The 13,953-nt window shown below is 38.9% G+C and overlaps 1 protein-coding gene across 2 annotated transcripts in view; it reads right to left on the bottom strand.

Annotated features, from left to right (window-relative positions):
* caln1 (calneuron 1) overlaps positions 1-13,953 on the bottom strand; it is a 58,454-nt gene that overhangs the window by 4,245 nt on the left and 40,256 nt on the right. For both annotated transcript variants that reach the window (XM_025898371.1, XM_003459439.5), the window contains one exon: positions 5,678-5,834. In XM_025898371.1, coding sequence (XP_025754156.1) covers positions 5,678-5,834 — 157 coding nt within the window. The remainder of the gene's footprint in view (positions 1-5,677; positions 5,835-13,953) is intronic.

Here is a 13,953-nt window from a genome sequence, read left to right as displayed (position 1 = left end):
TATTACAAAGTGCCCTAAGATGCTTAAAAATGTAAGTCTTGCTCTGTTGTCTTTTTTGTGGTTTGGTGTCGAGGATAAGAATTCAGCTTGGACCAAGAGCAACGGATGGTCCCACATGGAAAGAGTCCAGATTATTAGAGGGCGGATGTTGAATTCTGGGGCTTGAAGGAAAAAGATCTGAATATGAGTACACCCATGCAAAAGAAGTATTCAGGATATTGGCTTTTCCTTCTTTTTTCCTCCTTATCTTCCTCACTGGTCGCCTTGCCTCCGTTCCTTTCTCCCTCATTTCCTACCTCATTCCTTCCACTCCTAGTTTGACCCTCCCTTTCTCACTTCCTTGTTTTCTAACCATCTTCATCCATTTATCATTTCCTCATATCCGTACCATCTTCATCGCCTAACAAACAAAAGATTTCCCGGCTCGATCCCAGAAGGACACACAAATCCTTTGTGGGTTGCATCAATATTTAATTTGGAAAAATCTGCCAAATCAAATATGCGGTGACTCCTGAATAAGAGAGCAGCCAATAGTAGCTTCTTCATCTCTCTCTCCATCCCTTCCTTCCTTCCTTCTGATCTCCTTCCCTTCTTTCTTGAACCCTTTCTTATGTCTTTGTCCATTACTTCCGAGTCTCTTTGTGAGCCTCCTTGTTTTCGTCCCCTCTCCCTCCCCTTCATTCTTTCATTCTTTCATTCCCACCTTTCCTTCCTGTCTCCCCACCTTCCACATTTCCTTCCCAGCTTCCTCCGTTAACTTATAACTTATTAACAAACCTACTTCGAATTGGGTTCAGCACATAAATATCATTTATTGAGAAATGTTTTACTATAGCTGAGAACAAAAGAAATAACCCTGAGGTGTGATCTCCCATAGGCCATGACAAACAGAATTATTGCTCTGGATCCCAGCTGAAAGAAGCAACAGAGAGGCCCACTAAGCCACAACTCAGCGGTCAGGGCATCACAGCAACAGCCAAATTTCACAAAACAGAGCCCAATTAGTCTAGTGGCTTTAAAGTGATAGGGGAATCTTTAAGCTAAAGATTGGAATATTTAAATAAATAGAATGTATTCTAAGATTTCCTTTTAACTCTATCAAACAAGCTCGCTGTACCTCGTTATATATCAACTCTTTTTCTGAAGCACCTTTAAATAACTGCTTTACATGAGATATTCAGATAAAACCAGCAGAAACGGGTCAGTAAAACCCAAAGAAAAGTACAGAACATGAATTGGAGGAGAAGAACAGATATTTTTGTATTTTTAAAAAGTATTTTTTAATGATTTCACCTATTGTGCAGCTTATCAGAGGGGAGTTTCAGAGCTGAGGGGCTCAGACTGAAAAACCCCAGTCACCTTTAGTCTTTTGCTTTGTTTCAGGAACACCCAGCAGATTCTTGGCTAATATAGTCTAATACATGCAAAAAAAACCTAATTACCTTCTCTAAGGTTATAATTTTCTTTTCTTTCTTTCATTTTAATTGAAACTGTCTGAAAGGTAGCGATTCGACTCTTGAGCCATTTGAAAGCTGCAGTTTGTGCTGTTTTTTAACCGCATCATACTGAGAGGGGGGTTTAATATTTTGCCTACGCATTCAAATAAACAGGAAGGAAAAGTATTATTGCATAATAATGAGCAGTGACGGGTATAATGTGTTTGGGGGAGATTTCTGTATCTCATCGAAAAACCTCAAATTTCGGGATTTTAAAATCTCATCTCCGTAAAGCCTGACTTTAGACTAAAGGACGCTGAACTGAAGTTCATGAAATGGGATTTCAAACTGACACACATTCACACAACAGCAGGCCAGGTTCTCTACTTCTGGCTTGATCAACTTCTTTCCCTGACCAGTTATTTAGCAGCTCGTCCTCCCTGCAGTGAGTGAAATGATTTTACCGGGCCACGGTAATTAGGGGGCTGAGCCAAAGACCTGCAGACACACGGCACTATTTTTAACTTTCACACAAAGAAGTCATCAAAAATGCTTCTTGAGTGCTGCTCCAAAGAAAATGTAGAATGTGGGACAGAAAAGGCTGCGTCAGTTTTGGCTGAGGTGATTTCATTACTTGGCAATTTTGAGCTGAATAATTATTTTCCAGGCTTTCAAATTTATATAAAACTTGTCATTTTAGCCACATTTTAGAACGAACCGAAATGCCAAGGTTACATAACTCAACACTGGGTGAGTGAAGAGTTTAAATGTGGTTTGCTGCTTGTACACAAACAATTTAGGGTAGTTTTCTAAGAACAAATCTTTTGGCTGCTTCTTTTGAGGAACAGCACGCTGACACCGACAGTTACTCACATTCACAGTGTCATCTGTTAGACATTTGTGTCACATAGATGGAAATTAAGGAGCTGGTAGAGAAATCACTCTCCACTCAGTATTACCCTCCATAAACCTGTTTCCCTAAATCTTAATCTACTGCTGACACAACATGAAAGTCTTCATCTGTTACAAAACAGCGCTGCTGGGAGGTGAAATGATCTTTAATTGTTTTGCAGTTTCAGTGGAGAAGTGCACCATGAGTCTTCAGACAGCTAAATCTTCCTGTTCCCCATTTTTTCACGACTTCCAACATCTCTCTAAGCTACTATTTCTTAAAGACATTTTGGACAGTGGAAATTGCAAGCTGGAAGCGCTTTTAAATCTTTTTCATAGCCTTCCCCGGCTTTGTAGTCATAAATTTGCTTTCTTTTAAGTTCTTCTGCCAGCTGATCAGAGGAGTCTGTGATTGTTGAATGTTACCACAAAGTCTGAAGGCAGTTTATCCCCAACCAGCTCCAAACAAGTCAATTAAATCTTATGGAGTTAATAGAGTTCAGGGGCTTGACACATGTCACAATTTTTGTTAAATCCGTTTTGTTCGGGGGAAAAAAGTAACCTTATGAAACAGTTTAATAAGAGAGGTATATTTTTAAAGTCTTGCTTAAAAAAAATCTGCCCAATCTTTCACATACATCTCTGAGGATGAGCTAGCAGGGTGCAAATGGAAAGAACATGTGTTCAGCTGCTGGACTGAAGATGGGAGGAGAGTTGTGGTCTAGACATTCGCTCTCAGTCCAGTCGAATGAATCCAATGTCAGCCTCATAAAACACCTCTGCAGCCGCCCAGCCTAATGATACAACTGCCAAATATCCACAGAGGACTTTCTCCGGGCCACTGTGGTCTCAAGGTAATAAAGTGCTCACTGGCTTAGTGGCTGCTGACTAATGCATTCATCCTTCTGTCCTTATCCAGCGGGGTAACTTTAGCTGACAACCATACTGTGTCGGTTTAATTTATGACACTTCCACTTGTTACTGTTGTGATGCTGATTTCCAAACTGCTATTAAAAGACAATCAAAGAGCATTTGCAGGCTATGATGCAGTGATTCTGTATTTGTTTGTATTTGTTCAGCTACTAGCAACATTTCTTCTTGTTCAGTACTGAGAAGAGTCAAAATACATTGACTCCTGCAGAAAAGTAAATGTGTGCTTGGCTGCTTGCAAACACCATGCATTTTTAATTAAGAAGGTTTAAGAAATATTGAAAAGGTAATAGATTCCCAATCTCACGGCTACAAAAGAACGGCGATGCAAAAAGTATGATTTGTCACGATAAATATATAAACATATTTGTCACAAAATAAATATGAGCAGGTCAGATTTGAGAATCTGTGGTGCAAAATTGTGATAAATGCATCAAAAAATGAAAGTGGGTTAAAAGAGAGTTTTGAGGCCTAAACTGGGAATTGCTGCGTAATTTAGTTGCTTTTTAGTTGAACCTGTTAAATGTGTTCCAGGGGGATTTTTCTTTTATGCTGAAAGTAGCAACAACAACACTGATATTTTGAAAAAGTCAGCAATCACACCTTATATAATGCAAGTCCACAAACTAACCAGCGTAAGCAATATAGAGATTCAATCTATATGCTTTTAAATCTCCACACCTGTGAGGCAGCTGTGACATTCATGGATCACAGTTGATTTCCACACTTGCAAGTGGCACTCTGTGGATGGCTGCTGCAGCTCCAGCATGTTTCTCCGCGCTTTATGCTATTGGTGCAATTTGTTCAGCAATGAATCAGCGTCTGGTGAACTTCTATGGATCAGTGGTTACATTTTTTTCCAGTTGTTTTTCAGCCTCCCACCATATTGATCCAGAACGAGGTAAAGCCAGAGGGAAATCAAGTGCCTCTTGTGCTACCTCATATATCAGAAAGCTGAAGTAATAAGCACAAGTGTAGCATGATGAATCGTATTCAGTATGAATCACACCATGACTTGATGTATCGATTTCTCCATGACTGAGCACTTTTTTGGTGTCCCTGCGTGGCAGGTGGTACTTGAAGACCTTGGGCTCAATAGATTCTGCAGTGGGCAGCCTTAATCATAAACCTAGTAGGGTCATCATGTTGTCATCACTCTACACCAGTTTTAAGACCCTGATAAAGTGCTTGTGCAATCTTTGTCCGTTCTCAGTGACACCAGTGTTGGCCTAGTAAATCCCTTTTTTATTCACAGGCATGTGTGTTTGTGAGACACATTAAAGTCTCTTTTGCTTCTGAGAGTCATAGAAATATAAAGAAATATAAACGGCCATGGCTAGAAAGACAAATCTCAACACATTGGAATTTCATTCACACAGTATTAACCAAAGAGACTTCTGATAAGCACAGACTCACTGCATAACGAAGCAGGCTGGGACGCTGCTTTAGGACATGTAGGAGCTGCTGGTGTTATGACTCAGAGTTCTGTGCTTCTAAAAGTCATGTTACTGGTGTTGAAACACAATAGATGCCATTTTTTAATCTGCTTTCAAAACATACATGGAATCAATTCATTTGCACATGCTAACATGTAACAAGGCTGAATAGTCACATGATTCTAGGTGAGAAACTGGGAAAAAAATTCCAAAATATCACTTTTTATGTGCAGTTTTGAAGACGCTGAAGCTTTTTTAAGTGGGGAGCAGAAGATAAATACATTCTAGTAACAAAGTTTGCTTGAACATATCTCTCGCTTGCAGAGCATCTGTTCCGTTACAGCCAAACAGATGATTATTAACACGACCCCCCCCCACATACATGCTCAGAACTGCCTGGCCTGAATGCCGAGTGCTGTGACAAAACACTGCCAAGTTTCATTTCATTTCAAACTGCAAATGTTTTATGCAAATTGAGTCACTTTGTGGTCTGTTTAAAATGTATTTCTCTCAGCACCCAAAGCAGAGATGACTGAAAGGGATGATTCATCAAATCTGACTCCAAACCTGGCATTTAAAAAACATTTTAAATGGTTTTGAAAGAAACAATTGCATTTCCTGTTTTTATGATAAGAGTGAAAGTCTTATAATACGCTCTGCTGCTCTGATATCCATGAATCTTGGATGGCTAGTTCTGCAGAGTGAATTCATGTATATTTCATCTGTGCCGCTTCTAAACAGGTGACCAGCTGACACCAGTTCCCACGAAAGCCCCCAAATTAATAAGTCAGCAGGTGTGCTGTGACTGTGTTGGCTTTAGATCTTGATGAGACAGCTCAAATTCTTCCTGACAGAATGGATTACCTTCTCTCTCTCTCTACCTACACACGACTAGCCCAACACACACACACACACACACACACACACACGCCGGCATATATCTTCGTGCCTATGTGCAAAGCCAGCTCAGGGAATTCAGCTCACCTCCCTCAAACTCTGTCTGACAGTTGCCAGAGTTTTCCTTTAGGCTTTCTTCCTCATTGATGATGATGTTCTCAATGTCCTTCATGGTGAGGTGGTCACGGAAGGCGTAGAACAGGATGTGTTTCAGCTCCTCCAGGGTGATTCTCTGCATGTCGAACTGAGGGAGAAGGAGATGAGGAGGAGATTTTTAAAAAGAAAGAGACCATTTTCCCTTCACATAAATAAGCTTGCCGTACGTGCCTGGCAGGGTAGTGCGTGACACAACCCTTCCACTAGTAGTTCCACTAGACTGCAAACCTCAATAAAACATTACAAATACAGTCTCAATCGCCCTTAGCTGTGGAGTAAAAAAAAAAAGTAAAAATAAATCTGAGTAAATTTTTGCCTCGGGCGACTTACAATAAGTGATGTTCCCTGTAAGAAAGGACAAAAAGTTCAAATGAATAAATCACTCTCCATGTTCCAGCACGTCCCTGTACATCTTACAGATGTCACTCTTATACATTTACTTTAATCAGAGCATTGTGTAACGCTGATGCATTGATTAAATTGAATGTGGTAGAGTTATGTTCAAAGAGTGATCGATTTATGGTTCTGTTTGAGTGTTTACAGACACACCCACTTTTAAAGCAGAGGTGTCTGAAGGTCAGATCAAGAAGATCTTGCTGGCAAGTGATGCTTTACTTAGGAGCAGTAAGTAATTTAATTTACTCTTTATTCTGCATATGACACAATTAAGACGAACAGAAATAAAACTTGATGTGAGCCAAAAAAAAACCCAAACTAAATGTGAGTATCACGTCTTTGTTGACTTTGAAGCTTGTGATGTGCTACTTTTTTAAAATGTTCAGAAAAAAAGAAAAGCTTCAGAGCCGGGGCAGACTACAATACAAACCTGACTCATAATGAAATCACAAAGAGCAGTGAGTCCCGAGCCAGTTGCGAGGACAACGAGTTCCTCTGAATTCGTCTAAACTCACTGATATTTACTTTCAACAAACGCAGCGTATATTGTTCCTATATTGATGTTGTGTCCGTTGTGCACACCTTAGGAATAAAAATTTGGTAACACTTTTAGTTTATACAGCTACAGAAAAGAATTAATGGATTAAGAAAGTCGTGGTAAAAGCAAAATACATCTGCTTTCCATTCCCAGGTTTCATGTATCAGGATATAACAAAATTATTCTGGTCTTAAATTTTGGTAAGTGCAACATCAGATGAGCAACAGAAAACATATTACACCATGTCATTAAGCATATATCCTTACTGACTCCATGGGAATTAAGACATGAGTAGCTGCCAGATGCTGCTAATCAAATTCACTTTAATTAACTGATCATCACCAAGTGTGATCACCTCTATAAAAGCTTTATAAAAGGTTTGGAGGATTCAGGTGTGTGCCAACACAATGCTAACGAGGAAAGATATCAGTAATTATTTTACAAGTAAACTGAAGTCCATCATTCTGCAGTGAGAAAGATTATTTAAGAACACCGATTTACAGTCGTTCAGTCTTAGTTATGCTTGATCTCACCACTGCCTTCGACACTCTTGATTATGATATTTTCATCCAAAGCCTTCATAACTGCTTTTTATCATATCTAAGGACTAGAACATTTTATGTTTCAATTCAATTCAATTATTAGTTTTAGATCTGCAAAAATAAGAATTCAATGAGGGGTTCCGCAAGGGTCAGTTCTTGGTCTACTACTCTTTAAACTTTACACACTCGCACTTTGTACTATCATAAAAAAAATCATAATATATCTTGCCATTCTTATGCAGAGGATATTCATCTGTATCAATCTATATATGCATAGATTTTTTTCTCAGTGTACAATTTCATGTAGGAGTGTGAGCTCTCTACTCTGTTTTGATGGTCCCTCTGTAGCTCTGCAGAAACCAGAAATATTTGTTGTTGTTTCAAAAAGTCAGAGACTGAAAATGGGTTCATATTTATCCCCCCTCCACCCGTATCTGAAACCCAGCAACCAAGTCAGAAACCTTGGCATTATTTTGGACTGTGACCTCAATTTTTAGTCCTCAGAACTGCTTTCTATCACTTCAAAATATATTGAAAGTTTGAAAATTCTTATCTCAAACTTGGAAAATGGTCCATGCATTCATTTCAAACAGGTTAGACTACTGTACTCAATGGTTATCACCTTTGCTGCTGTTGTCAAATACCCTGGCCTTGAACTCATCAGGTGGTTAGGCCTTTTCTCTGTTATCTGTATTACACACTCACCGCGGTATCCAGGTCATGCATGGATGGGAACTACCCCAGTATGACCCTGAAGTTGATAAGCTGTGCAACAACAGCTGAGCCAAATCAGTGGAGCATAAAGCTACGACAGGCAGAAGAGCAAGGAGATCTAGGAAGTCAAAGTTAATGGGACACCAGCTCTGTCTTCATTAAAATAGTAGCAATAACAACAATGATGACAATGAAATAATTACAAAATTCTATCTTTATATCTTTATAAACCTAAAAAATGTAAGCAGAAAACCAACCAAATATTTTAAAAAAACAAGTTAATTAATTAACAAAAATAACTAATAAGAAAACACTAAAATCCAAAAAATACTAAAAATAATGTCGGACCAAGTCATTCTTTTACAAAATAATTTCATTTTTCCTGCTCTGTGGCATCATATGTGTTAGTATGGAGTGCATTAAAGCATGGCACATCACAGTAAATTCAAACTGTGACACCAGTACAATAAAATGACCAAATATGACAAATCAATTTATAATAAATGTATAATGTACAAGCTGAGAGTAGTTTTTAGATAAAGGAATCATATCTCATCAAGTCTCATGAGCTGAATGAGTGTTAATCAGGTCTCCTGCTTTTTGGAGGCTTTTTTGGCCTTTATGAGACCGAACAGTGCAGAGGGATAGACAGGAAAGTGGGGAGAGAGTGAATGACCTCGGGCTACAGCAGTCCCCGATCTGTCTTCTTTGATGCAGACCTGCTAGTGAAGAGAGAGTGAAGTATGAGTGTGAGGAAACAATAAGGTTTGAATACCTGGTAATATCAAAAATATGCAATATGCAATCAACAATATGGAATGATCCTATTCTATTAATAAAAACAGGAAATATGGTGATGGAAAATATAACTTCAATAAGCATTTACATAAAAAAGAAATGTAAATGCTTATTCACATTTTTGATGCTAGTACAAGGCTCTTACTGCACATGTTGTCTTTGAAACTTTGTGAACGAGGTGAGAAACACCTCCTCTCTCTCTGCTATACAAATACAGTTTTTATTATTAATATAATTATTAGTATAAACAGAAAGGTTTCCATTCTGGTTAAGTCAAGCAACTCCAGAGAGCTTCTTCACAGACCAAATATATGTCAACATATATATATAGTCACATAGAGTTTATGTGATCTACTAAATTTATCCAACTTCTCAACACATTTGATCTCAGTTTACAAATACCAAGTCCAGACTGTGTTTGGTGCACTCTGCGATATTATGATGAATGACACTCGTCCAGAGAATAAAGGATAACATTCACTGGACTTTCTGGCAACCCCACTGAGTAGATAATTGCATAAATCACTGCATAAATCACACTTGGACACTTACCATCGATGCGATTTGTTATCGCTCAGCCTTCTCAGAGTGAGCTAATGAACACTCGCACCAATCACACCTCAAATGTTAATCAGCCTTCATGAAGATTCATTATCAGAGGTAATTAAAATTTGGGGTCAATGTTTGGTCTTTTGTTTGCCGGCTCATTAATCGAAGGTGAAAGTAAATGTAAATGTTGGCAAGACAAAAGCAAAATAAAGTTATACAGCAATAGACTAATAAATCACATACATTGTGAAATGTAATTTAAAAGCAGGTACAGTTAATCCAGTGGAAATGTAAATATAACAGTGACAGAAAACATTTTTAAAAAACCCATAAAAAGAAGGTACGACGATATTGGTAGAAACGACAGGTTTATACCAGTACAACAACTGATACTTCAATATTCTTCCGATATTTGATTTTCTTCATTTTACTGAATTTTTGTAAAATGACAGAAGGAGCAACACGATGCATCACCTGGTTGAACAGGTGACCCATGCTATGAAGCTTTAGTCCTTAGTGCTGCATCGCGGATTCGAGGTTGCTCCAGGCGCTTTTCTACTTGCCATTCCTCCTCGCATGCAACCCATCTTCCTTTCTACTCTACACTGTGTAAAAAAAAAACTGATAAAAAATAAAATAATAAAATTGATCAATCATTTAAAAGAACAACACAGTAAGCAGAAAAAACTATGATGATCACTGAAACTCAAACACTGACTCCTTGTTGTACACCAAACTCAAAGTATTCTATATTAGTATTGAACATACTTTTCAGATATAAAGAACCCCACAAACACAAACATAAACAAACACAAACTTTTTGTGAGACTAAATAGAGTATGGCATTAGTTTAGGCAGGAAACAAAGTCGAGCTCAGCCCATAATCCCAGCTGTTCAGCTAATACCCTTCCAAGCAACCAACTAGAAAATCTCAAACAGAGCCATTCATCTGCAAGCCTCTTCACAACCCATCATTCTCCTTTTTATGTGTTAGACTTGATAATTTTCATGCGCCTGCTCTCTTCAGGAATGGGGACACTGCTGCTGTGGTGGTCCTAACTGGAAAGCTCATACAGCAACAATCTTACATCAGTCACCATGTACAGCAGCATAAAAAGATGTTTTCCCTCCTGTTTCAGAAATGGATGCGACGTCTCACAGACTGCAGAGCTCTGTTTATTTCTCCTCGCATCTCCCTCTGGAAAACAGAGAGAGGATCTGTACTAAACAGACAGATCTACCTGGAGTGCCCCTGCAGCATCTGCCACTTAAAGTTACTGCCAACTTTTGTGTTACTTCCCCCCCAAAGGAAAAGGTCGCAGCCTAATTGTGTTTACCCAACCTTTATGCGGCCTTGCTTCCCAATAAAGATGGCATCGCTGGCACCCATCAAGAGACTGGCAGAACTTCATTTGCCAAGAAAAAGAGGGATGAGCCAGAGGATAGCTTTGTTCACAGAGCACTACAGTAGAAGATAAGAAAAAGCCATTTTATTTTCATTTCCCATATCCCACAGACTTTCTCAACCTACATTCACATTCAAGCATGGACTGACCTTTATGGAGAATATGGTGAAAGAAAGGGGAGTAGAAAAGAATTACACACCTGAACCTAAAGTGACTCCCACAGAAAAGACCTTTAGTAGGACACCCAGTGGTTTGTGACCTACAGCTTCATACTGGAGCCCACGCTGGAAACCTTCAGTCTTCTTTGTTACACATTCTCCTAAGAAGTTCAGTCTGAAGTGCAATCACATGCCTCAGGCACAGAGAACTTTAATGGAGACTTTGGAGAAGTTGGAAATGTCACATACTGTTAAGGTCTGCTGTGGTCAAAGCTCAGGGAGCCTTGTATTGAAATGAAATCCATGACAGAGTGATGGGATAAAACAGATTCACATGATCACTAAAATCCTGTGATTAAACTGACATTTTCATTGTTGATATTTAAAAAAACAAACAAACATGTCTGGTAACAAATAGCAGGAATGTTACTGCGAGGTTTTTAACAAATTTTTAAAGCATTAACCATTTCTGGTAGGTGCTTTCGGCAATGTGTTCATATTTGTTCCAGCTCTTGAAAGACACGTTAATCTTTTTTGTGTGTCCAAACTGAAGGACTACTAAAGTTTGCAGGACCCTGTTTTTGGGAACTTTTAGACTCTAAGGTAGATACATGTTGGGGAGTATATATGTACCAGTGTTACGTATTTAGAATATAAAATATGAGTAACTGTATTCCGTTACTTTTTAAAAAGGTGGTATTGAGAATACAGTTACTTTGTTGCAATAAATGGATTACTCGGCGGTCTTTTCCTGTTTCATATGTTAGGCTGTCCCCTCTCTATTTCTTCCCGTCGGTGGAAACCCAAACAAAACGCACATTAAGAGGCTCTAATGCCTGGGTCTCAATCTCGCGGCTCATGTCACCCCTACTTGGGCCCACATAATGACATGAAGAAATATTTTTAAAAATTATTATTCAAAAAATTATTTAATATGAAGGCAACAGGCAGAGTGTTACAGGAATAGCCCTAAAGAATGCAGCCTCATGGGCAGTGTAGTCCGTGCTGCAGGGAGAATGGACTGCCATACCCGTTATGTGTGTGAGCACGAGGGAGGGAGAAAAAGGAGAGTCGAAAAGTACGAGTTGTCACCGACCAGAAACGGGAGATGGAAGCATGTAAATATAATAACAACCACTGCAGCCAAAAAGAGTGCCTGACGAGCCCAGTTGTAAGTAAGCTATTAAGACTCGACTCTACACTGTGTTTGTGTTTTCCTCTGAAACAATAATTTCCATTGGAGCAGCCTTTCAACGCCTCTCTCTGTGTCTCGCTGGCAAAGTTGACCCAGACAACAAAGTAAAGCTAGTTTTTGGCCAAGAGTCCGACACGGAACCCGACGTATTAGCCAGAGGTCCCTTTACTACGGTTCGGAGCTGCGGACCTGTTTTATATACGCGCGGAATAGTTTTCTGTACAAGATCGCTGCAAAAAGTGCAGCCTTACCTAATGTCCACCCTACTGTTACTCATTTTATATTAAGATTGAAACATCTAGTTGGTATTGGTATGGCGAGTAACCTTCAGTAATAGTAATAAATCACACAGCAATAGTACATTCATGCAGTTGTAAAAAGCATGATAATGTATTAAGTAATCCAAAGTGTTCAGAATACGTTACTTTCATTGAGTAACGTAACGGAATACGTTACAAAATACATTTTGGGGCATGTATTCTGTAATCTGTAGTGGAAAACATTTTAAAAGTAACCTTCCCAACACTGGTTGTACAGCACAAGAAGCTTTGAGAAAAGTAAATGAATAGATGAAATATGAATAATATGAAATATGAAAATAATAAACCTTATGTTGATTGGTCTGGATCCAACATAGACAACTGGCATATTTTTTAAAGCCATGTAAAAATCTGCTGCATAGACACAAGTTACCTCTACAAATGGAACAAAAAAACATGGAGAAATGGACTGACGGATAAATCCAGGGGTTATTAAACCAATATGTGACACAGGAAAGACGATGAAAATTTGACTCATTTAAGTGCTATACCATAACTGGGACTCCTAAACTTACTACATTAGGCACCCACACACAGAAAACCTATATAAAGTTAAGAAAAAAAAGATCATATCCAGTCATGGTGAGAGGCAGGAAACACACAGGAAAGGTCACTAACCAGTCGCAGGGTTAACAGTGAGACAAACATTCACACTGACATTAACCTAACCTCACTATCTGCATGTCTTTGGACTGTGGGAGGAAGCTGGAGTACCCGGAGAGAACCCCCGCAGACACATGCAAACTCCACACAGAAGCAGATGGTTGATTTGAACCCAGGACCTTCTTGCTGTGAGGCACCAGTGCTAACCATCGCGCTTCCATGCTGCTCCATATACACTGTGTGTGAAAAACCACCTGTTGTGGTTGTCAGGTTTGCCTCTTCTCCAATGCTAAAGTTCAAAGATAGCAGTTCAACAAGAACAGATGCAAACTATCTGCAAGGGAGACTGGGTTTGTTTATTATAGCTGGACTCACAGAACTTTAGGGTTCAGTGTATAACGCTGACAAATTCTTTACAGTGTTGTTAACATAAGTCCCGGTCCTTTCTGAATTTGATTGGTTTGTGGGAGAAATTGAGAAGTGCACTCTGTTCCAAAAGTTTTCAGCTGACAAATGTTTGAGTAGAGAAAATGCCATGTGCTTACAGCGTTGTGAGTGCTGTCAATGGTATCCTTTATAGGATTTGTGTGGAAATTAGATGTGAGCGCCTATGGACACAGGCCCTTATAATCACGCCACTAATAATATTACTGCATTGGCATAACTTTATACCATTTTAATAAATGCATGAGGTGTCATAAAGACTCAAATAATACAGTTACTTATTAAGAAGTGGACAGGTTATATTTCAAAATGTGGATTTTCTGTTTTTAATATTCTCTTCAATTATTTCAGGGGAACAGTGGGTATATTATAACTGTACTATAACATATCTGAGTGACTGTGAGAGCCTTTGATCCAAGGTTTAGAAACACTTTTACTAAAAGAGTCTTAAAAGTTCAATAAAACTGTACCATAAAATTAATCAAAATCAGTGTAGGAGATGCACTGAGATCATATCTGCTCACACATACAGAAGCACTATCCT

The sequence above is a fragment of the Oreochromis niloticus genome, linkage group LG14 (genome assembly GCF_001858045.2).
Source record: "Oreochromis niloticus isolate F11D_XX linkage group LG14, O_niloticus_UMD_NMBU, whole genome shotgun sequence".
NCBI classification, from domain to species: domain Eukaryota; kingdom Metazoa; phylum Chordata; class Actinopteri; order Cichliformes; family Cichlidae; genus Oreochromis; species Oreochromis niloticus.
The sequence above is the reverse complement of the archived record's forward strand: the minus strand, read 5'-3'. Positions and strand labels throughout refer to the sequence as shown.